This window comes from Gadus morhua, chromosome 2 (assembly GCF_902167405.1).
Source record: "Gadus morhua chromosome 2, gadMor3.0, whole genome shotgun sequence".
Classification (NCBI taxonomy): domain Eukaryota; kingdom Metazoa; phylum Chordata; class Actinopteri; order Gadiformes; family Gadidae; genus Gadus; species Gadus morhua.
The window spans coordinates 27523235-27547324 of NC_044049.1; the positions used below are offsets into that span (position 1 = coordinate 27523235).

At 45.2% G+C, this 24090-nt stretch overlaps 1 protein-coding gene across 13 annotated transcripts; it reads right to left on the reverse strand.

Moving 5' to 3' along the window:
- Positions 1-1309: 1309 nt before the first annotated feature.
- Positions 1310-23041, reverse strand: usp7 (ubiquitin specific peptidase 7 (herpes virus-associated)). Of its 13 annotated transcripts, none has more exons than XM_030348223.1 (31): positions 22085-23039; positions 18939-19043; positions 18387-18585; positions 17814-17982; positions 17549-17637; positions 17343-17451; positions 16197-16327; positions 15730-15784; positions 15558-15638; positions 15324-15414; positions 14699-14781; positions 14498-14607; positions 12286-12463; positions 11455-11599; positions 10191-10321; positions 9444-9578; positions 9166-9267; positions 8855-8960; positions 7452-7544; positions 7110-7177; positions 6925-7025; positions 6521-6740; positions 5533-5600; positions 5031-5139; positions 4755-4832; positions 4565-4665; positions 4018-4117; positions 3752-3871; positions 3593-3664; positions 3362-3492; positions 1310-3243 (listed from the first exon to the last, which is right to left on the reverse strand). In XM_030348223.1, exons 1-31 carry the CDS (start codon positions 22167-22169, stop codon positions 3162-3164), a joined length of 3447 nt encoding a protein of 1148 aa, XP_030204083.1. In that variant the 5' UTR covers positions 22170-23039; the 3' UTR covers positions 1310-3161. The 13 variants fall into 13 exon arrangements, with proteins under 13 accessions (XP_030204083.1, XP_030204085.1, XP_030204081.1 ...); XM_030348225.1 differs by having other exon boundaries at positions 1310-3142; positions 3402-3492; positions 22085-23034; XM_030348227.1 differs by having other exon boundaries at positions 2670-3142; positions 3402-3492; positions 6521-6674; positions 22085-23033.
- Positions 23042-24090: the final 1049 nt, after the last annotated feature.

Consider the following 24090-nt stretch of genomic DNA (forward strand, 5'->3'; position numbering starts at 1 on the left):
ATTTGTTGAAACTCATAAGGAGTAACCTCCCCATTTTGACCGAGGATCCCGTCGAGAATGTGAACAGGGCCTACTACCTTAATCAAGACAAATTGTTAAACACGTTGGAAGTAAATGTGTTTTGTATGGCTTACTTAATATTGAACAAGTATTTTTCAACAAATAAACATTAGGTATCGATATGCAAAATAGTACATGATAATTCTTTACAAATACCTGATCCCTGTTTTATGGTCTTTCAAGTTCCTCCATCACCAGGCGTGGTTTGTGCTATCAACTATGGCGATGTTTTACTCATTTTATTATTGTTGGTAATAACTTTGTTCTTTCTCTGATAAACATATAGAAGCTTCTCTGGCTGACGGCTTGCGTAGACGTATAAATACCTGGAGTGGGGGGACCTGTTTAAGAAACATCGATCCTTCAATTTAAATAGTGATACAAATGATGGTTTACATAAATTCAAATACTTTGAGGAAGCTGCTCAACGTATTTCAATGCAACATGTATGAAAGAAGTGGTTAATACATGGCTTTCCTGAATCATAGAACTTAGGAAATGTGTTTTAATACGTATGGCTTAGCCTTGGTACTAGCATGCAGCCTACTAATTTATTTATACTGGGTTGACAATAGACTTTGCTATAACCAATTTTAGGTCGATTTTTCTCATGTTTATACAGTTGTACAGGGAGAGGAGGCGTTTGCTTTTCACAACATAAATAAACTGTTATATACTACTTTAAGCCAAGTGTCCATATGATCCAGATTTGGTTAACCAAATTGTTTCCTAAAAATATTGAATGTATGAATAACGTTAGAAAGAACATACTTTGTTTTTGGAAAAGTCCGGGAAAATAATAACTAGTAGTCCATTAAAGTACTTGGGTAGTTTGCTCTACACAAGCATTAAAGGTCCCCTATTTCACCACTTGGTTTAAGAAGCCAATGCAAAATGTGCCCTGCTCTTTGCTATAGTGAAATCGCAAGCGAGTTTCAACCTATACGTACGAGCCTACCAGTGGCATAAGTCCTCTGGCTAGGCTTGTATACTAGACTTGATTCAAGATATGTAATAGGGTTATGTGCTAGATTAGGAATATTGCCGTTCTCTGGACTATATTGCATGGATGTAATATTTGGTTTAGCAAGCTTCATCTGGACGAGGGCAAAGGTGTTCAAACTCACAATTCCTTATTTACATACTTTCTACTGATTTAAGACTTTTAATCATTTCAATATGGCCATACATTGGCTGTAGTTTCATATTGGGCCTGGAGATTGAAGGGCACACGAAGCCTAGCAGAAGGTTTGTTTTTATAGAAAATTTTATTCAACATACATTTCCAGCAAAAAGGCAATATACAGGAATAGTCTGCTGCTACACTGAGGATTTTTTTTTTTTACCGGAAAAGATCAAATTAAGTTGAGAATATGCAGGTCAACTTTGTACTGCATTTAAAACCAATGCAAGTTGTTTAGAAGAAAAAAACCCAACAAAAAATCTTTCAATGGAAATTTCCAGGAACTCAAAAATAAAATCCCACACAAGAAATATGAACACCCGGCTCCATTTGTACCCAACAACGAAAGCGTTTGTGCCTCTTTAAATTTTACACGTCCATATTTTTAAATATACAATTCTTAAATGTCGTCTTTACAGAGCCAACTACGCGCTATGGGGGCATTCCTTCGTTGCTGTGAAAATAAAAACCAACAAAATAAAACGAGGGAAAAGAAAACAATCAAAAAGGGCTTTAAGTGTTTTTCTAACAATGCTGGTTTTTTCTCTAAACGATCCTCAAACCAGCGGGGTCTAAATGCCTGCAGCTCCCTACAAAGCACAGCGCAGTGGCCGCTTTCAACCACTGGGCGGTGACAGTACTCACTTGCACTTAACAAGGAAAAGAGGGGGGGGGAGCAAGGAGGAACGGGTTATATGTATATGAACGCATACATGACTGGCTTATGCCCTAGGTGGAGAATGGTGGAAGGTGGTTGGGGTGGAGGGGGGGTTGAAGGGAAAGGGACAGAATACGGGGTTCCTTAGAAGGTGCAATGAAACGGCCACCGAAAAGTTCACATTTACCAGTCCTGAGAAATGCAGACCGTTGACGTTAAGTGCTAACGTGCAAGCTGAATTACAGACGATTCCTTCAATAATGTTCCTTTTATTTTATTTATTTTTCAAACGCTGTGGAATTTGACATAAAACCATCCAAAAAGACAACCAAAAGTAGATGCTTCTACTTTTCATCCAACCGAGATTAGGCATGAACGGAAAACATTGAGATGTTTCATTTTTGAATGCGTGTCGAGTTACTCTTACGTTGACAATTGCAGGATTGGTGTGTCGTGGGGGGGGGGGGGAGACGGAAATCCAGTTGGTGGGCGAAACAAAAGTGAGGAGCCCCAGTTGAAACAAAAAGGGGGAAACTACCCCCCGCCAGGTCTCAGGAGCCGTCCCGAGCAGCACTCGTCTCCCCCGCGCCGTCGCCCTCCCGCCCAGAGAACCTGAGGGGGCACGGTGGGGAGGGGGCACGGTGGGGAGGGGGCCCGAGGAGGTTGTGGGGTGCAGGGGACTGGATGAGACCAGGAAGAACAAAAGCTCAACTAATTGAAAGTTTAGAAGTTTCAAAATTCTCCCCTCGCCTGTGTGATTTTTTTTTTTTTTTCATTTTGTACATTTCGTGTGGTTTTTTAAAATCTGCCAATTCTAGATACGAGAAAACCCAACAAAGGGGAGGAGGAGGAGCTATGAGAGTGAAGCAGAGCAGCCATTCAGAAAGAAAAGAAGGCGAGTCAGAACGGAAAAGGAGGGGGAACCCTTACAGCGGGATCCATATCTGTGGACGACGAGTGGGCGTGGCGGTGCGGGGGGAGGGGGCAACAGATGGTGGGTCCACACGCAGAACACTCTAGTGTAAGTGTGTGTGTATATTTATGCGTGTGTGTATGTGTGTTGTGTGTGTGTATGCGTGTGTGAGAGGTGGAATAGCGGCGCACGTTGATGAAGAGTTAGGTGGGGGGGTTGCTTTAGTTGTGGATCTTGATGGCCTTCTCCAGGTAGGTGTAGCGGCCTCTCTTTGGCGCTTTGTTGAAGTGGTCCAGGCCGAGCCAGGGCCGCGGGTGGGACATGTTGCCTGTAAACGTGTTCACGCATTAGGACATCGTTCCCGTCTCCAACATCGGCAGGCCGTGTGATTCAATGTGACATGAGCCCCGTGTGTGTGAGAGTGCGTACCTGGTTGTGACATGAGCCCCGTGTGTGTGAGTGCGTACCTGGTTGTGACATGAGCCCCGTGTGTGTGAGAGTGCGTACCTGGTTGTGACATGAGCCCCGTGTGTGTGAGAGTGCGTACCTGGTTGTGACATGAGCCCCGTGTGTGTGAGAGTGCGTACCTGGTTGTGGCTCGAAGTCCTTCAGGTTGACCTCGTACTCGTCCTCTGTGATGTACTGATGCCGGCCCATCATAACAATAGCAAACTTGAACTGCACATAAAACACACATAAACACAGATCCACACGTACGTAAATAATGAACCGCACCCGGCAGAACCTCGTCGTTGGGTTCCAACGTTGTGCTACAAACCTTTTCAAACTCCTTCTCCTGGATGTCCAACATGGTCTGGATCCGCCTCATCACGTCTCTGAAGGACTCTCCCTGTGGACGGAAGGAGACCGCGGGTTATCCAACACAAAGACTTCAGCGGTGGACACGTTTCGTCAGGGAGATACCCAACAGGCTCACCTGTCGGATCTTTAGCAGGAACGGGATCCCGAAGGTGCCGAAGACCTCCTTGTGGAAGTGGGCGACGGGGATCAGCATCTCGCTGTCCTTGTCCAGGTCCACCTGGTCCATGGGAAGCTCCTGGTCAACAGGAAGGACACATCGTTATAGAAACTGTACCGTGGGAACGCACTGCAGGACAAGATGTGCAGAAAGGAGACCGCCAGGATTCAGGCGGAAGACATTAAAGCAGCTCCAAGCTGAGTGTCTGTCGACGTTGGACGTACCTCTATTCTGAAGGTGCGGCTGGCGGCCGGGGATAAACATTCTAGCAGCTCGTCTTCCTGGTGGACGCCGATGATTTTATAGCTTACTATCTCCAGCAGCCTGCGGACAAACACCTTGTTAACCACCAGCCAATGCAGACAGGACATTTGGGCTTCACCGGGTCTTCAGACGCAGACAGGGTCGTCACAGGACCAAAATACTTTTACAATTGACCGGATGGACCGGGAGCAGGAGATATGGTAATTGGACTGCATTTACATAGCGCTTTTTTGTAACCAGAGGCCACTTAAAGCACTTTACAACATTGCCTCATCATGCAGTGACACACGACAGCAGTGTCAGCCACGCAGGGCGACAGCCAGAGCAGTCAGGGTGCAGTCAGGGTGAGGCGTCTCGCTCAGGGACACCTCAGCCCTCAGCTAGGAGGAGCCGGGGATCGAACTAGCAACCTTCAAGTTACCAGCCGACCCGCTCCACCTCCCGAGCCTCATGCCGCCTAGACATGGACACCAACGAGGGACGAGTAATAACGAACAAGCCGTTTACCTGAGCTTCTCTGAGCCTTTGTCGGAGAGCTCGACCGCCTTCTTACATTCGTCCAGCAGGTCCCGCACGCAGCCGTGCTTGTCCGGGTACAGGGTGATCTCCTGCGACAGGAGCAGCAGTTATGTTCTCTACATCCGTGGGCATCTACTGGTGTGCAACAGTTGTGTGGTGCTCATGGTGCCAACCCTACCTCCTCTCTGAACTGGCTGTTGAGCCATATGGACTTGAAACTCCTCCTGTTCTCAAAGTCTGTGATCTTCATCTTTAACTGGACGGGATAGAAGGTCAACGGTGTGAAACACGCAGAGGTACCGCTACAGATACAGGACGTTCCAATACAGAAGTACAAACACCGCCGACAAAAAAAGGAAAAGTAGCACAAATGGGCCCAGCTAGATGAGAGAGCAGAGCGAGTAAAGAGGTAAACACGGGTATAAACCAGCGCTGGCGTTGTGGCGCCCCCTACCTGCTGGTAGTAGAGTTTCTTGGGCTGCCGGGGCTTGAAGAACTGCAGCAGGTCGCGCAGCGTGCCCTCGTAGTTGTGCCTGAGCGGGTTCCCGGGGCCGTCCCTGTACCTGCCCACCACACCACCGAGCAGGTTAGGGAGGGAAGAGGTGGGGGAGGGGACCCGGGTCAGGGTGTAAAGCAACACAAGAGGAGGTGTGGAGAGTTAGGACAGACAAAAACAAAGTATACATGAGTAGATGGAGGACACGGAGGGGTGAAGGTGGAGAGCAAAACGAGGAGCGTACAAAAAGGAGATAAAGGAGGGAAGGGGAGTGAGGGCACGTTAAGAGGAGGAGGAGAAGAAGAGAGGGGACAGGTTACACAAGTGTTGAGTTTTAAACATGCACGGCGCTTCTGATGGTGACGGACGGACGGACGGGTGGTTAGAGGAACAGCCGTCTGTACGCGAGTCATCCTGCATGCCGGCGTGGAGGCGGGTGTGTATGAGACAGGCCCCTTACCCCTGGGACTTGAAGAACTGCAGCAGCATGGCGTCTGTGTTCAGCCGCTGGGCCACCGTCTTGGCCACCTGCCGTGAGAGAGGACAGGACACGCGTTAGGACGCATGTCTTCGTCTCCTTGCGTCGCTGTTGGCACGACAACAGAGGAGTCATCTCGGATGATTCAGTGAGGAAGAGGGCCGAGACGCACTTCTTCTTCATACCACGGTCACAAAGTGACGTCCCAGTGGCGTGCCGTATGACCATTGAAGACACATCTCTACTCATACCATGAATACATCAGTAGTACATCGTCCCTGTACTCTGGCTGCATCGTTCTGAAGATGAGACAGGTCCCCCCATCTCTACTTTTTTACGGCTATATTTCTTTTTGTAGAATATATCAGTACAAGATCTCATTTTAGACGTACCCCAGGCGTTTGAAAAATGAACCGCAGGTAAAAGGAGGCGCGCGCCCGTATGCCTTTGATACAAAGACGCTTGATGACATGCCCGTAGAGGTTATCTATGGCCTTATCCACGAGACGACGGCATAACCCGAGGACGGAAGCCATCCAAAACCAACTTGGTCAGTTAAGCTTCCCTCCACTCAAAGGAGAACCGCCATGATGATCCCAATGTGAAGCATGCCAGTGTTCATCTGTGTGAATTATATAGCATATCATATAGTAAGAAGGCCTATACCAAAAATAGAAAATGTCTTTCAAATAACTGTCTCAAATGTTACAATATACAAATAACACATCTTGTGTGCAAAGAGTGTCCAGTGTGTAAAAAGACGTTTGAAATAAACAAGTACATTCTCAAACTTTAGAATACAGCCTATACAACAAACTAATTGAGTGTTCTACAGGGATACATCTTCCTAATAGAAGCACAAAATTGGCTCTCGAATTATGAGGGCCGTTTTGCAGGGAAATTATTTCATTTGCACAACACGCCCCCAAACCCCCCTTGAACCTTATTTAAATCAGCGTGGCAGGCCTACCTGAAAGTAGTTCATGCGGTTGGAGAGCGTGACCACGAAGCCGGGGTCGTTGTGGATGGTCTTGTCACAGAAGATGACGTCCACGCGGTGGTAGAGGTCCCGGAAGTAGTCCTTGGCGGTGGGTAGCTCGCTGCTGTCGTTCTCCGGGTCGTCCCTGGGTAGAAGTGGTTCATGTGTCAAAGGCCCTGGAGAACGTAGCGCTGCCTCTGGAGACGGGACTCTTCAGACAAGGCAAGGGTTAACATCCAGGGGGTTCATCAATTCAGATACCTAGCCATCCATCCATCCATCCATTAATTAAAATATGACGCCCTGATAAGGTTTGAAGGTCTCAATGTAAATAATGATTTCAGCCAGCCTCGTCATAGTCATCTCATTCCCACAAGCCATTGTGTCGTGCTTACTTCTGGAAGACAATGATGTCCCCATCCATGAGCTCATCCAGGGCCTTGTCCAGAGAGACGTCGTAGTCCTGGATCCGCTCCGTTAGGTTGGGCTTTACTTCCTGAAACGCAGTCAGGGAGGGCCACTTGTCAAACATGGGTATGCAGTGTTTAATGGAGAAAAACACAGAGGAAGAATGTGTCACCTCATAGAGGATAAGGCTAGTTTCCTGCTGAAACCCTGCTCTCTCACACATGACGGGCAGCAGGTCTCCTGTGGAGAGAAAGGCCACGACACAGACCGTTAACCTAACAGCATCACAGGTTCAGCTGCAGTGCATCTGAAGATCCAGCTCATTTGGTCAGAAAAGGTGCGCATCATTGGGTTCTTATTTATTGGATCAGAAGAGTTGAGTTGACAAAATGTAATATATAAAGAGGATATCTTTCCCCATTTAGATTTAGCCTAGAATGTTAAACCGCACCACTCAACAAGAATCCAGCACATGCAAAACAAAACATCATGCTCAACCCATTGCTCAACTTACTTATTTTGCAGGATATAGGTGTGTAGATATGTCCACAATAATTTAAGCTTCTGGTTTTAGGATCATACATCTTCAGGAACAACATGACATCATCTGAGAACAAGAAGAATGGGGTCGAAGGTCAGGGGGCCCGTGACGGGGTAGGGACCGCAGTCCACACCCCGGTCAGGGGGGCCGTGACGGGGTAGGGACCGCAGCCCACACCCCGGTCAGGGGGCCCGTGACGGGGTAGGGACCGCAGTCCACACCCCGGTCAGGGGGGCCGTGACGGGGTAGGGACCGCAGCCCACACCCCGGTCAGGGGGGCCGTGACGGGGTAGGGACCGCAGTCCACACCCCGGTCAGGGGGGCCGTGACGGGGTAGGGACCGCAGTCCACACCCCGGTCAGGGGGGCCGTGACGGGGTAGGGACCGCAGCCCACACCCCGGTCAGGGGGGCCGTGACGGGGTAGGGACCTCAGTCCACACCCCGGTCAGGGGGGCCGTGACGGGGTAGGGACCGCAGTCCACACCCCGGTCAGGGGGGCCGTGACGGGGTAGGGACCGCAGTCCACACCCCGGTCAGGGGGGCCGTGACGGGGTAGGGACCGCAGCCCACACCCCGGTCAGGGGGGCCGTGACGGGGTAGGGACCGCAGTCCACACCCCGGTCAGGGGGGCCGTGACGGGGTAGGGACCGCAGTCCACACCCCGGTCAGGGGGCCCGTGACGGGGTAGGGACCGCAGTCCACACCCCGGTCAGGGGGGCCGTGACGGGGTAGGGACCGCAGTCCACACCCCGGTCAGGGGGGCCGTGACGGGGTAGGGACCGCAGTCCACACCCCGGTCAGGGGGGCCGTGACAGGGTAGGGACCTCAGTCCACACCCTGGTGGAATGCATTGTCTCTAAGGATCTTCACTTAAGATATGTTAGGAACCCCAGACAGCCAGGCTATGAGGGAGCTGTCTGACTGGTTAAGGATATTGGGGATTTAGACCGTCAGATATTGCACCACAATGTTGTCCCATAAAAAGGCAGGCCCGCTTCAGACGTCACCCCCATATTGCTTGGCCGAGCCATCTCTATTAGATGAATCCGATGACAATCGCTCGCATGAGTTGTACAAGTAAGTAGTGCACTGTCGGGACCAAGATTTGTATACAGACAACGCTACAAAATGGTTCCACGCGGAACTGAACCAATTTGCTAACTTTTTATAGAGCACCTCTCAGACAACCTAATGCAACACGACTACAGAAATTGGCAAATCCAAAAGACCAAACTTTGAAAGTGTTGTCGCTGCTGCAAGACGAATATAAACTATTTCAACACTGTAAAGTAAAGGGTTCAGCGATTCGTTTAACTTCCTTCCTCTGAAAACCAATATACCCCCAGAGCTTGAAGTTGAACTCATGCCGACTCACGGTCTTTGTCGAACTTGGGTAACGTTGCGCCACTTGCAGCCATTTCTGGGTCCACCGTCTCCAAAAATATTGTCCACGGGTTCTCGTTGTCGCTCAAGTCAATCATCTGAGGCATGATGGAGAGACATTCACAATGAGTCCCACTGCAACACTGTACACGAGGGTAAACCAACCCACCACCTTTAGTGGGGGCATTGGACATACTGTAAACACAGGATTAACCACTGATTTATCCAGAACACATAGGACAGGTACATCAGGACAACGATGACTCCAAAGCAACACCGGGGCACCAGGGCATCCCCACTCACCGACTTGTTGCAGTCGGCCTCGTAGTCCAGCATGGCGGGCCGCTTGGTGCCGTTGCTGCGGGCCTGCATGGGCCAAAGCCTCATCTGGTCCTGGGGGAACCCCTGTAGCACACACACACACACACACACACACACACCTCTTCAGTCATGGAATCACCTCGCATGCACACCAGTACCAATGGCTACATGAACGCCAAGCCTGCGCTGGCAAGAGACACAGGCAGATGTCGGATTTAAACAAGAGGAGACAAGTGTGGTGAACCGGTAGGTTGGCTCACCATAGTCTGGGAGAGATTCTGCACAAACTCCTGGAGTGTTGAGCTCTTCAGCACCTTGAAGATCGTGTACTTGACCTTCTCTTCGTCGTACATGTCGTTGCCCTGGTGGCCGCAGAACTGGTCCTCCGTCACCATCTAACCAGAAAACAAGAAGAGGTCATATATTAGTGAAGATGGAGGTCGGGTCGATTAGTGAAGGGAGAGGAAAAGGTTTTACTCTGATCATAACGGAGATAGATCATATCCGTGAGCTCAATAGGTCGTCGCCTACCGGAGGCTTGGTAGTTGGTTAGCAAGAGGGCAGAAATAAGTCCTCTTCAACTGTGCACTTCATAGTGTTCATAGTTCTAAGCGTTGTGTAGGGCCTCCTCCTGTGTATCTTTGTTGTATCCGGGGAATGGGTTACCATAGCAATCCTAAGTGCTTGGCACAGTAAAGATATTTATGGAAACAGCGATATATATTCTCTTCTGACCAATGTACTCGTCGTTTTGGATAAAAGCGTCTGCTAAATGCCCTAAATGTAAATGTGAACCTTTAAATGGGACCAAAGTCCTGTGCGCAAAAAAGGAGGACATCTTCAAAGTCGCTTTGCCTGAGGGCATTATTAAACATGGATACAGAAAACTACCGCGAGTGCTTTTCTTATACTTGCGCTCAACGTATTAATCCTTGTGGTTGGAGGTGTGCTGGCGATGAGGCCTGGCGGTTCCCAGGTATGGGGGCAGAGGTCTCGTGGGGCCTTACCTGGACCTGCATGTAGAGATGGGCCTCCTGCCGCTCCTTCCTCTTCTGGGCCTCCACCCTCTTCTCCTCCTGAAGACGCTCCACCAGCTGCTGGGGGATGTCCACGTCCGTCACAGGCAGGAGCACCTCACCTGTACCACGGAACACAGGGGGCTTAGCTTGACACGTGCCATTGAAAATGGAAAAGGATTTAGTCAATTATCACACTTAGGATTGAACTTGTATGTTGTCTTGTGCTTTATGTTGTAACTGTGTACTGCTGTCCATCTTGGCCAGGTCTCTTTTATAATATATTTTAATCTCGATGATAATAACAATGTGCCCATCAAACGAAAAGGCACCGAAACATCAAAAAAGCCAGATGTACGGTTCTACGAAGAGAATGCCCATGAAGATCCAAGTCGCGACTCAAACATGATGCAGCGCTGCCTGCGGTCATACTGGTTAACGTGTCAGTAAAAAGGGACAGGAGGGCATTTCTGAACGTATGATTAACCAGTGGAGACACAGAATGACCATCGGGGAAGGATATTTATCTGGGAGGAGAGGGCCATCTCCTGCTACGATCACCCGCTCAATGAGTAGCGAGCTCGAGTGATTGTGTTTGATTTCCCCGGGTGCATTCATTTATATTCTTGTGTCCGGCTATCAAAAAAAGAAACTAAAACCGGATGTCCGTTCCCGGCTTTACTTATCGATGATCAGGCTCTCATTGACAACCTCTGGAAGGATATTACATGACGCACACTAGGGACAATGACACAGGGTTCCTCTCAACAAGCTATTACAGATTAGGAAGCAATAAATAGAATAGTGAATGGCCAACTGAATTCATCATGAATACAATTTTGCGTGTTCAGTCAGTCACAATAGGCTATAAAATACAAGTAAATGCGAGACGCGTGTTGTGTCTGACGCACAAAATATAACCATTGTTATCATTATTATTATAGCATTATAACATTTCAAAACAGACTGAATAAGGTTCATAATAAGGTGGCAATGTAGGCCAATCGTTTTTTAACCCCTAAAACACAGCAGTTGACTGATTCAGGGGCATGATACTAAACTTTCTAAAACCTAATTATTTAAATGATCGGTTATTTGATACCCTTGTAATAAACATGATACGTGGAACGCCTCTCATTGTCCAATCCTGACGTCCCTCCTAATAGACACCACCCAGCACATTTGCGAGCAGAGGGCATGTGCACGTAAGGGATCCATGTACATCCCAGACCAGGAGGGGGCGGGTCAGACGTACCGAGCTTGGACTCCCGGATGTACACCAGCATGTAGGCGTTGGTGCAGTGGCGCACAGAGAGGTCGTCGTCATGGCCGCCGTAGTTGTGCTCGATGGCCTCCTCCTTGGTGCAGCGTGACACCACGTCGTCATCAAACTTACACCACTGAGAGAGGAGGGGAGACCACAGCGTACGTCAGACACAGCGCACTCTGTGCCAGGCTCACGGGACATGATCCAGCTAGATGGAGCATGACTTTCTTCTGGGACAGGGAGGGGTTGTTGTAGTAAAAGAACACTGGCATGCTGTCTAGCAGAAGGAGGGTACACTTAGACTAAAGTGTGACACTACAAGAGCGCATTTGTGATTTGTGACATTTTAAATATACATGGAACTGAGAGCCAAGCTCTCAGTGTATTGATTATCCTGTAGATGAACGATTAGTGTAGATATACTTAACCTACATTTCTCCATTCTCTCAAACAATATTTTGCTAAATGGAAAACAGTTTTAAGTGGTGGCAAACTTCCAAATGCGAGCATGAAGTATCGCTTTATATTATGACTTGCACAGCCCAAGTTCTGAAGATTACAAGAAAGGAACATATTATATTATACATTATGGTATTTTAGCGCAGCTCTTGGGGAGAACCTGCTCACCCTAAAGCAATGCTTCGGCCCACAGCAACGTTGCACTAAAGTCACGAGCTAAAGAAACCAATTAACTGTAATGGGAGACGTTACTAAGCTTCCGAGCTCTAGAAATGGACAACACCTCAACATACATAGATCAAAGGCATACAGATAAGGGATGTGTTTGTAGATAATAATAAAAAAGGAGGTTGTTCTCACGATTGGCTCCTTGACGCTGACTTTGCCGTCTCCCTTGGGGTTGAGATAGACGACGTAGTGACCCCCGTGGTTGTCCCCGCTGTGCACCAGCACGGCGTGCAGGATGTAGTTGGCCGGGTCCTTTGAGTCGGTCTTCTGCAGGAACTCGTCCAACGGGAGCTGCTCTGGGAACTCAAACCTGGGGGAGCAAAGGGTGTTTGAGCATGAGCAGAGTGGTCCACACCACAAGATAAAAAAAACACTTTACTACGGGCTAGAAAGTAGTGGGAAACGCTGTCTCCTTTGCTCCGTTATCAGCGGAGGATAATGTCATATTATGCAGGGTATAACTACCCTGTCACGGCAGGGAGACATTACAGTTTACATGCACTGTTGCGCAGGCATATTCCACTTCAAAATTGTCTGTTAATAGACGGGCTCCCCGATTGCAAACATGGTTGTCTGTGCGCACAGCCAGGGAGCGATAGACCGTTGGTACCATAAACTACTGTGGTCACATTAGGGCATCCAGCCTCTTCAATGTATGAACGCCATTGTTCACTTTAAAGCCCGATAATGGAATGGGGGAAAAAATGCTGGCACTATCACATTCAACGTGAGAGGAATTTGATATGGACACTGGTCAATATCAAGGTCCTATGCGAGACATTAAAAAAGTAACTCTATATAACTTTTTAACAAAAAAGTAAAACTACATTGACATGTTTACTTTGTACCACAGATTCATAAAATGTACTGGTTTGTGCATTTTCCCCTATCCTATCCCATCCGTATTAGGCCTATAGTGCATTGATGGACGTAACAATAACTTAAGATATTAACATCAAATCTCTAGTTATATAGATTAGAATTTAAAAAATGCACAATACTAATCCTTAACGCGAGGAGATGGGTATGCGGCAAGGGATGCGACTTTCATTTGAAGACTTCTGCACAGATTACAAAATAAGAAAAGGTTTTCACTAATGGGGAAGTATTACCGGAACCTTTGATTTTCCTGAAAAACAATGATATTGGATAGCCCATGTCTCTTTTTATTTTTAATCAGATACATGTAGGCTATAATATCTTCCATCTGGCCATACAATGGTTGGCCATTTGGAAGATATTATAGCCTACATGTATCTGATTAAAAAGAAAAAGAGGCTTGCATAGCTTAAAAAATAAAAACTACAACAGACAAATCATTAGCTTATGAATCCAATCAGCCCCTTAGAAGATTTGGATCTGGTTTTATTAAAAAGGGAGTGTACCCCATCATGGTATGTTTAACTATTTCTATCCCTGGTTTCGGCGATTAGCAGTTAATGGATCCTTGCGACCTTGTGTTGTGTGGCAAGGATCCTTGTGTCCGTCTGTGGTCTATGCTTTTTGATAGAGATACTAGTACTACATTAAGGAAGATTATCAAGATAGTTTTATAAAAGTGGGGCAGACTTCTTACTGCAATCCATAGAGGCCAACCCTTAGAAGACGCAGGTCACATAGGTTAAGGTTTGAGAGTACCACGAGAGCCCCAACTTCGTCCGAGGATTTGGACTTCCAATCATTTCGCAATTTTATTTCCAAAAACCATCACTATTGTTATTCAGTTTGACCCCCATCCCATTTGAGTCAGGATTAATTTGATTATATTTGCCCTCAAGGAATAAAGTTGCTGAATGCATCATTGGGATACACGAATTGGGCAATACTGTTTATATTTATACCATACCATTTATTTATGAGTTTTTATAGCACCACCTCATTAAGGTTTGTCTGTTTTTTTAATTACTATTAACTTTTTAATTAACTATTAACACAAATGACAGAGTTATTATCCCTTTTTAATTCCACTGTAAGTAAAATGTTATTTTTTACAAACATGTGACCAATCAGAAAGCGTTGAACTTTGAAAGGACCATTCAACATTATAAACTTGTACTCTAGCGAACCATTTTGTGACGTCTGAAATTGTTGACGCCAGAAGACGACATGATCATATTTCGATCGCTTGCCTCATACCAAGTTCCACACGCCTGCATAATACAGAGGCATCTAAATATAAAACTTGTGTCAAGTCATCTTAATTAAGCTCATGTATTACTTCCTGTTGAGAAGTGACTTGTACAGGAAGACAACAAAGAGCTAAAGGATTCTCACAAAATAATTGTGTTATTTATGGTCAAAACGTGGTTAGATGAAATGAGAAAAAAAAACATATCACACACACCTGTCATTGATCTTGATGTTTTGGTCGGTCTGGGGGTCGTACATGAACCTCATCAGCTGAAGGTGAAGGATGGGGGGGAAGGTGAGGAACTTGACCCCCTTCTCAGCTTCCTGTGAAAGCACGACACATGTTTGAGAATGCTACCACTTGGCCATAACATGTTTGGGCATTTTACACTATTGCAAAGTATCAATAACTCACCTGCAATCCATGCTCTCCTGCATCATATTTGTTGTCCCCATCCAACTGCTCGGTGGCCACATAGTCCTTGAAAGACTCAAAGACTGCAGAAATGGAGAGAGAAGGGAGTTAGGCCAAACACTGAGCTGGATCTTAAACCATCAGTCCACTTAAAAAGACCCAAGGTTAGGATTTGAAATTATTTATCTCAAGATGTCAATCTGACATGATTGTGTTTACTCCACCCCTCTGGCAGAGTCTGATGGTGCAGCAGTATGGCAGTTTGGGAGCAGTGGACATTCCTTCGATTCTAAATGAGGGTAATAATTCCCATAGCTGTATCTTTGTTTGCTGCAGCCGTGTCCATAACAGTCGGCCTGGCTTGGACATTTTTGCCAATAGTTTCCATATACCAGTTTTGATTCCGTGTTTACATGCAACTGCGCATGGTCACGGACGTAGATACAGACTTAGAGACTTAACCAAGGATAAAGAGACTGGGGTCTTAGGAAACTTGCCAAATCATTTAAAGTATGGCCCTCCTACCAGGAATTGTTTCAATGCAACAATACTTTTACATTACAGAGCCACCAAATTTTATATAAAACCTACGCAAGCATGCAATTATCTCGGTGCTGCTACTCACTGTTTTTCTTTCCTTTGATGCTGAGCTGGATGTCGTAGTAGTCCTCTATCCGCTCGGATCGGTAGTCCACATGCTTACATTGGATGTACGACTAAAGGAGAACAAAAAACATCCAGAATTAGGCGAGAAAACACTGTTTTGTTCAAAGCATTTGTAACACAAAATGTCTTTACTCTTGTTGAACATTGTTTTTTGACATGGGATAGTAAAAATAGGTAAGCTGCCAGAACGTACCACCATCTTTCCTCGAAAGAGCTTTGGGATGGTTCCCTCCACGCAGGTGCCCTTCATTTTATTCTCCACGTTGTCAAGGAGCTGTAACACAGACACAGTAAGGTTAGTGACGATCTGAATGTAGACAGACACACGCAGGATCTGCTCCCCAGTCAGAAGCAGGAGAACTCACCACTCTGCAGAGCTCCTGGACGTCGTGTTGCATGAAGCTGTCCAAGGTCTCCCACCTGGGGCCAAATAAAGACAACTCCTCAGATTAGGTGTGCAGGATCTTAAGCGAGCTGGGTTTCCTGGATCTGTGCTCGCCCATTCCATTTTGTTAGGGCCCATCGTGAGCAGTTATTTGAATTGGTAGGACAACAGCTCCCCCTTATGGTAGCTTGCTCCTACATTTTACAACGCAAGGTACATTTCAGCATAACCACCATGATAAGACTGGACCCTGGGCGCACGGCATTGCGTCGAGCCATCAGGAGACGTGGAAACAAACTGAAATGACGCTGCTTTGCCACTGGTTACTAATCGAGGAGACAGACTTGTATTTTACACCGACCAGCTGATTGCTGGAACCTCATTGGGTCCTGTATAACCAGTGATGAAACGGTAGGTGGTTACGGGAAGCAGTGCACATGGCATTACCCAAAGGATTTGGTGAGTTTCTTGGTGCCGACTGGCTTGTCACTGTGCTGGAGCTCGTAGAACACCCTTTGCAGTGCCAGGGGGACACTCTTGGAGGAGTCGTCACCCTCTGTGGGCATCATGTATACTGCCTAGAGGGGATACAAACGATGGGGTTAGGCTTGCTGACTCAAACTGTCTACACACACTTCATGATATTGCTGCAGAGTACCAGGGATTCCGTGACTGAGCTTGACTTCAGAGTCAAAGCAGTTTATTTTAGGGCACTTAACAGAAAATGATTTGCGTTGTCATGGGAAAAGACAGGCAGCATTTTTATAAGACTAAAATTAGACAACGGTTGCACATTTTTCTTATAGTGTAATCTTACATTCTCAATACAAGCATTAATCTGATAAAAGTGGTTCCCGTGCTTTGCAACTATTTAGGCGTCATAAGGAAATAAAAAGGGAAGGACGAACCGGTTTCACAGTGTAGCCAAAGAGCCCATTAATTGTCAACACACATCGAGAGAGTCCGAGTTGATTAGCAGTTCATAGTAAAATCAGGAGGGGGCGATGAGGGATACAAGTTATTTCAATACTAATGGAGTGAGGTGATCTATTCTAGGGAAAGAGGGCCATATGGCATCGCTTTAGTGTTAGGTCTCGTGATAATTGGGTCAGAGGAAAGGAGCTTTCTTTGACATGCAGTGACTTTATACGAAGGCTTATTGAAATAGAACAATCTGGTATTGAAGCTTACGTTTTATGTGGCATGCAATTGATATTTTCCATGAGTAAGCAACTTGTGGCCCTTGATGGAGATTCACTAATCTTTCTGACAACTCCAAATGCATTTGACCATACAGTATACGTGTGGCGGAAGGGAATCAGTGTATTCATGCATTGATTCACATTTTACTATGCCCTGATACAAGAAAGCATCACAGGGTTTTCCTAGTTTTTTTTTCTTAAGTTAAGAAACAGCCGTACCTTAACTACGAGTGGATTGTTCGCTCTCACCCTTTCTGTATGTTATAGTAAGCTATTAGAACACTATTTGAAAACACGCCAATATTATCTCTGTAAGCATCCGGCTTTGAATGAACAGATTGTTTGCCAAACACACCGATGATGTATCAGAAAGGAAAATCTGGAGCCATACCCTCCGCAGTTGGTTGGTGAAAAACAGTGTTTGCAGCAGGCTGTTCATGTAACAGGTAGCTCCCTGGTTCTTCAGTCCAACGTAGCCTGTGTGTTTCTTTGAGTCCCAGCTGGGGATAGAGACGGAGGGTAGGTGTTATACTGGCACTTCTTGGTCAAATGGGCAAAAACAATACCACCACAAAGGAAGAAGAGGGAAAAACATACGCTACTCCATGTGGGGCATCCGCCTGGACGTAAACCTCAAAGGAAACTTTGTCGTCATCAACAAAGCCTCTCTCGGGATCAGTTACATCCTGAAATTGCAAAAAAAAATTAAGATATATTGCAGACTGGCAAATACCGGTGTAGGCATTTTAAGATATAAAATGCAAATCATGCTTTACCCAATAATGTGGTCAACTGTGTGCAATTATTTAGTAGCCGTGCTAGTTATGCTTGGAGAAAAGTAGGAGGCTGGTCCTGAACTCACACTCCAGGACATGAAGTTGGAAAAGCCCCAATCGTTCTCCTTGTGGAAGAACAGGTGGCTGATCCTGCGGCTGAACGACTTCTCATCGTCTTTATAGTTGATGATCTTCAGCATGGCCTGGGCGTGACATGACCACGACCTGGAGGCCATCAAATCAGAGGTCAGTAACCTGGTGTAGACCGAGTGGGTGATAGAATGGAGCTCTCTTAATGTTAAACATGCATGAGACAGGCGAGTAGTGATGTTAGATGACTGGTGTCAGACATTAAGCCTTCGCCAGGATCAAATATGGTACATCATATACAGCATTTGATACATAACCCCCATATCGTGCAACCAAAATATGACATGGTATAATTGATCATATGAGGCATCTTTATGGACAACGCAGAATGGAAAGGAAGATCCAGATGCACCATGCTCATCTATGAATAATGGTGGTGCAAACGTAGCGATGGGATATTCAAGTTATCTGGTGGTGCACTGAAATGTAGATGTGTCATGTGACTAGCTCCTGGGTCTTTAAACACAAACAATCCCCCTTCAACATGCACAATTTTAAGTGTAACCTACGTCGAATCGGATTCAGCGTTGCACTGCAGGAAGAAGCCCACACTCTTCTGGTGCGGCCGGTCTGGGTAGAACCGTGGCATCACCATAATCTTCCAGGGCAGGTTGCGCACAAAGCAGGAGGGGCTGAGCACCGACTCACTGAGACGGCTAAAGCGCTCCACCACAAAGCGAAAGGTGGCTTCCGACCGCCAGCTAGTATCTGCAAAACATTGAGGACATTCAAAGGGATGACATAAAACATGGGAGACATTTTGGGAGGACAAAATGACAACGAGTAAAAGGTAGGTATTATAAAGTGAGGAGGACGAGAACATTGATGGTAATAGTGCATGTGAGCGTTCCAGTAATTTAAAATGGATTCAGTCAACAATGGCGTTTTAAATGTCCACTGTGCGTGGGCAGTGCAAGTGAGAGCGGTAATTGGGTTTTCATGTTAGATTAGTTACAGAAGTGGCTCTCATTGCTTTAACAATGCAACCAGGCAAGAGACACAGGTGCGCTGAATGAGGAAGAGAGCCACATCCTTCTGGACTGAGTGCGTGTGTCCCGTACCGTCTTCCATGTCTTCCTCCGTGTTGTTTTGTCCATCGGCCATGGCCACGTTGCCGTTGATCACTGGGTTGGCTGGGATTCTTGGAGGGTCATCTGTGTCCCCAGCTTCATATACATGAGAAGACAGTGAAGGTACTTTGAATGAATCCCTCTATCCTACAAATATTACACCAAGCCATGGTACATTTCACTAGTCAGGGTAGAGTTTAAGTGATTGACGGTAAACATTTAATATTGATGCGTAATAGTGCTTAGCAAAGTTGAGTGCTCTGGAGAAAAAGATGCCATTTTGGAAGCTTGAAATGATCGAGGACAAATCAGGGATTGTCGTTTCGACGCAATGTTACTTTAAGAGCATCTGCTAGTCAATTGATAATTTTGTTCCCCAGAATAAAGATTGCAACTCCCTATAAGCATAAAGTTATGTCTATTTAGATATGCAAGGACAACAACTGTGGGAGAGTTATGTCCGGCTCGTCTGTCTGCAGTGTTTCATGTTAGGGAATGGATTTTCTTTTTCTTAATCAGACGTAGCATTGTTTTTTTGTGTGCTTAGAGTAATTTCAAATACAATTTCCTATTTATAAATATACTAAAATTATTTTATCTCCTAAAAGCTATTCATGTTTACACGAGAGCAAAGGGAATGAAAAGCATTCGTAAATATGTTGTGTTCATAGTAATGTGTTGAAGAATCTCAATGCGTCCAATTAACCCAGACATTTGTTTAGAAAGACCAATGCACGTTGTCAAACAGCACTTCATTATGCAAATGTTTTTTTTTAGTTTGGTTACCAAGTTTCCATATCAAAACAACCCAATCTGATTACAGTGGATTGTTATTTTTATGGCCTCTGAATGCTCATTGGAATTACCCATGTAAGAATAAACTCAATATTCTCCTTTGGTAAAATGGCAGAAAGTGCAATGCTTCCATCAGTCATTTAGTCAGAACAAAACAAACTAGCCAGGGATTGAGAAACAGATGCTTCACTGCTTGTAAGCATCTTTTTAGACAGAAACCTGTTGGTAATCTATCGTATGTGAATGAGGGGTTTATGTTTTCACTCTGTTTGAAAACAAATGACTGAAACTACTAAAATAAAGGTTGATCACGAATAAATTAGTTTCCGGTCCCCTACACTCTTAAATAACATACAATAACAACATATCAAAGTCGCTACCACAATCAATGAGTAACAGCTTTAAAGAGGAACTGGATTTCTGACACCTGTACATCAGGTTACAAATTATGAGTTGGTGGAAGCATTCAATCTATCATTGAATGGATCGAGGAAATGCGGCGATGGATACACTTGTTTACACTTTTTTTGTCTCAGGTCATTTTGGCCAATTATTCAATCTAAACGATGATGAGGCATGACGGAAGGAGATGTGGCCGCAGTACGATTCCCACCTTAAAACGCATACGCTTCAATCTGGATTGGTTGAAATAAAAATAAGAGATAGCAACACTTTTAAACATAACACGCAATGGATGACGCAGTATGATGCTGAAGCCTTTAAAACGCCTTGTCCGGGATGGTCTTATCTTCACATGAATAAATAATACATTCCCTCTATGCGCTGAATTTAGAACGCTTAGAAAATGTTGACACGCATAATCCCAATTCCAAACACTACCAACAAAACATGGATCATTAAAGATGGCGAGGCCCACGCGTAGGTTCTTCATACAATGAAGCAGCAAATCCCCGCGCTACCATCGCATGCAAGCTATCCATGTGGGCCTTGCTTGCCGCATAAACCACAACCAAAATACGACTGCCAATATTCCCCGTCCCTACAATTTCTTAGACTGAAAACAAGCGTTTTATCCATAGGCAAACAATCGTAAGCAGTGGCATAATTTTTCTCGCGAAAACATGCCACCACTTTCATTCGAGGCATTCTGACGCATTCCGCCAACCATGAAAACAGCCACGGTCGTGCTAGCGAGACGTTATCTGCTAACGGCATTCGTTTAACACAAACTATCCTCAATAATAAAAAAAAATCAGGTCCAGACCATTTCAAAAGGAAGAAAGTTTGGAAATAGCCTACATTCATCGGAGTCGTTTGAGAAAAACCTAACAAAATTGCATCAATGAATCCCAGCCGTAGTGACTATAACTCGATGGTTGCAAAATTACGAGCCTCCATTTTGAAACACCACACACCCCCTTGGCATTATCCCGTTAGCTCGCATGCTAACCTACGAGCCATCGTCGAACAGTGGGCCCGGATGCTAATGCGTATAGCTGGTCAAGTGCTCCCACTCATCGAATCCATTGTATTTTACTTTCGTTATTAATGAAAAATAAACCGCGACTCTGTAGCACCCATCCGTTGAGCGGACACGATCACCAAAGCAACAGCGACGGGTATACGACGTTGAGCTAACCGACAACGTACTTTAGGGCCCCGCGAGACAACTCACCATTATACCCAGTACAAACTTGAGAGCGTGCTTACCTTTTGTTATATCGAGTTTGCGAATTTCCGATTTAGAAAACAAACACGACCAGTCTTTGAGATGGTATCCGAACTAGGATGAGCGCAATGATCACGTCAAACGAGTAATCTCAATAAAAAGTATTAGCGTATTTTGCCTCGCAATGGGTGCCTAATTGTTAATTGCGTGCATGGGCCACAGGGACAACCGACGAATGTTTACAAACATCCCAACACAAAGCAAAAGGGATCCACTTTTTTGGTGACAATATTACTTTACGATTTATTGGTTTTCATTGAAAAGTGGGAACTGGCTTGGCTGTAGGATACACAATATACACTAGTACCGAATTGAATAAACGAGTGTATGAGCCCTAACCCTAACTAAATTAATGACAAGGGGGATATTGCAGCTTTTCCGATATATTGTACGCAAACCTTGAATATAAAAAAGTGCACGTGTCCATTTAACACTAACATTACTCCCGAACACCCAAACGAGGAATGATTTGGAAGTATACAACGGACGCATCATCAGCAAAAATATAGCCGGCTCTCCCAAGCTAATGGATTTGGGCCTTAGTGTTTACCAAGAACATCTACACGAAGCCCTAAAAAACACCCTGCATTTCCATGATTCGTACTATAAATTCCCTGGAAGCCTCACCAAACACCTTGTGACCATGCCTTACCTTCCATCTCCATATCCTCGGGTTCGCTAAGCTGTTGCTCGCCGGCTTTCTGCTGCTGTTGCTGAGTGTGGTGGTGGTGGTTCATATTGGCCACTGATGTTGTGATGAAGTGTCGCCTATCTGCGTTCCCCTCGACCTTGTTCGAGGTCGGTTCAGCGGTGAACCGGGTTTTGGTCTGTTGTGGGCTGGGTGTCGTATGATGCAGAGGTGAGGTAGACAGGTCGAGCCTCGGCGGCTGGGCCTGCTCTATCACAACCTCGGCCTTGTCTGCTGTCAGCGCCGGTGATTGAGGAGGGGAGGTCGGCGGGGGAGCTGGCAGAGAAACACGGACGTATTTGCTCGCTATTCGCCCAATCTCGGCGCCTTGATGGGTGCAAGTCGCTGGGGTTGGGGATAGCTTGGGCTCCAAAAACAGAAGCACGCTAAATAAACGAATCGGCTATAACGTTACGCCGAGAAATGTGGGGCAATAGAGGCGAATTGAGAACCACAACCTGCAGCTATAGAAAAAAAAGACCCCGCTATAGCAAGCTACCCGATGCTGGGTAGCCAACTAATTATATCGGTACAACAATAAAGGAACCAAAGAATAATTTGCTATCGTCGCACATTCAATAACTTTCTCTGCGATATCCCCAGTCCATGTACTCCTCCGATTGTCCCTCGTCTGGGGGAGAGCGGAGAAAAAAGCTATCCATTCAAACCAGCTTATAATTTGGAATGGCACTAATTTAGAAGTTTACAAAGAGGGGGATGCCACGGTCCAACATACGCACATTAAACCACTTTAATATACCGAACGACAAAATACGGCACCTCTTCGCATTTCAAATGTCTGATTCTATGGAGAAATTTGCCCGGTCATAGCCTGTGCCTCGCTCCCGTGGTTTGTGATGTTGACTCGAGGTAAATCTCAAAATGGCGGTCGCGCTCTTCTCTGAAATGTCACATCCGCATGGAGATCCAAACACTCGCGCACAGAGGCTGAAAAAAAAAAGGTCTGAAACTGATATGACGGGCTTTGGAGAATTAAAGCCACTTTCCCAAAATGTATATATAGAAGGAAGCCACACACAATTGTGTAGATTCGTCAGCCCGTAATAAAATAACTACTATGAATAAATTGCTTTCAATAATTCGAATAAAAAAAGATGAATAAGAGCAAATTAAGTATTTTAAATTAGACCTTCTGGCTACGGTATATAATAACATGGCAAATGCACTTCTAAATTACTTAAAGACGTCTATAGTATAAATGCATATATCCTGAGAACTTTACTGAGAAGTTATAAAATAATATCTTAAACAAAACCACTTTATTCCTATATTATATGCTATATTTATTCCAAAGCATATTATAAAGAAATGGTTGATTGATCGATTTAATTTATGCAAGGATAATCTTTCGAGGTAATGGGAATGCCTTTAGAATGCGAACGAATAAAAACTACAATAGGACTGGTCAGATAATAATAATAATAATAATAATATTAATAATAATAATAATAATAATAATAATAATTGGTCAGTTGGAAACGCATCAATAAGGTTTTCCATTTGTTGTATTTAGAGATATTATTTGTTAAGCAAGGTAAAATTGTGCAATGTTCAGAAAATAAAAAGGTAACGGTAAAACCACAGCGCGTATGGTAAATCCCAAGCTTTGGCACAACTAACCCATCTTACGTTTATGTTAAAATGTCGCCATCTATCGGCGAAAAGTGATTTATTTTTAAGTGATTTATTTACAGATGTGATACGTATCATATTTTTTTATATGATGATACAGCAGATTTTAAGGATAATCATGAATCAAATAGCGGTCTAAACCAATAACATTGAGCATTCATTGTTTTTATTTTGTGTTTTTATACTTTGTCTTTGTGTCATTAGCTTATTGGAAATGTGTTGATTATGTTCGATTAATGGTAATCATTATTAAGCATATGTGATGTGTCGAAAACAGTCGAAAACTGTAATTTGTCACGAACATGCAGTCTTTAGAA

Excerpts from the sequence above, each read along its gene's own strand:
- usp7 (XM_030348220.1), bottom strand. The coding sequence starts at position 22,169 with ATGAACCACCACCACCACACTCAGCAACAGCAGCAGAAAGCCGGCGAG. Across the intron at positions 7,178-7,451 it reads ACCTATATCCTGCAAAATAA|GAGACCTGCTGCCCGTCATG; the intron begins GTAAGTTGAGCA and ends TTCTCTCCACAG. Across the intron at positions 5,601-6,520 it reads ACCGCATGAACTACTTTCAG|GTGGCCAAGACGGTGGCCCA; the intron begins GTAGGCCTGCCA and ends CTCTCACGGCAG.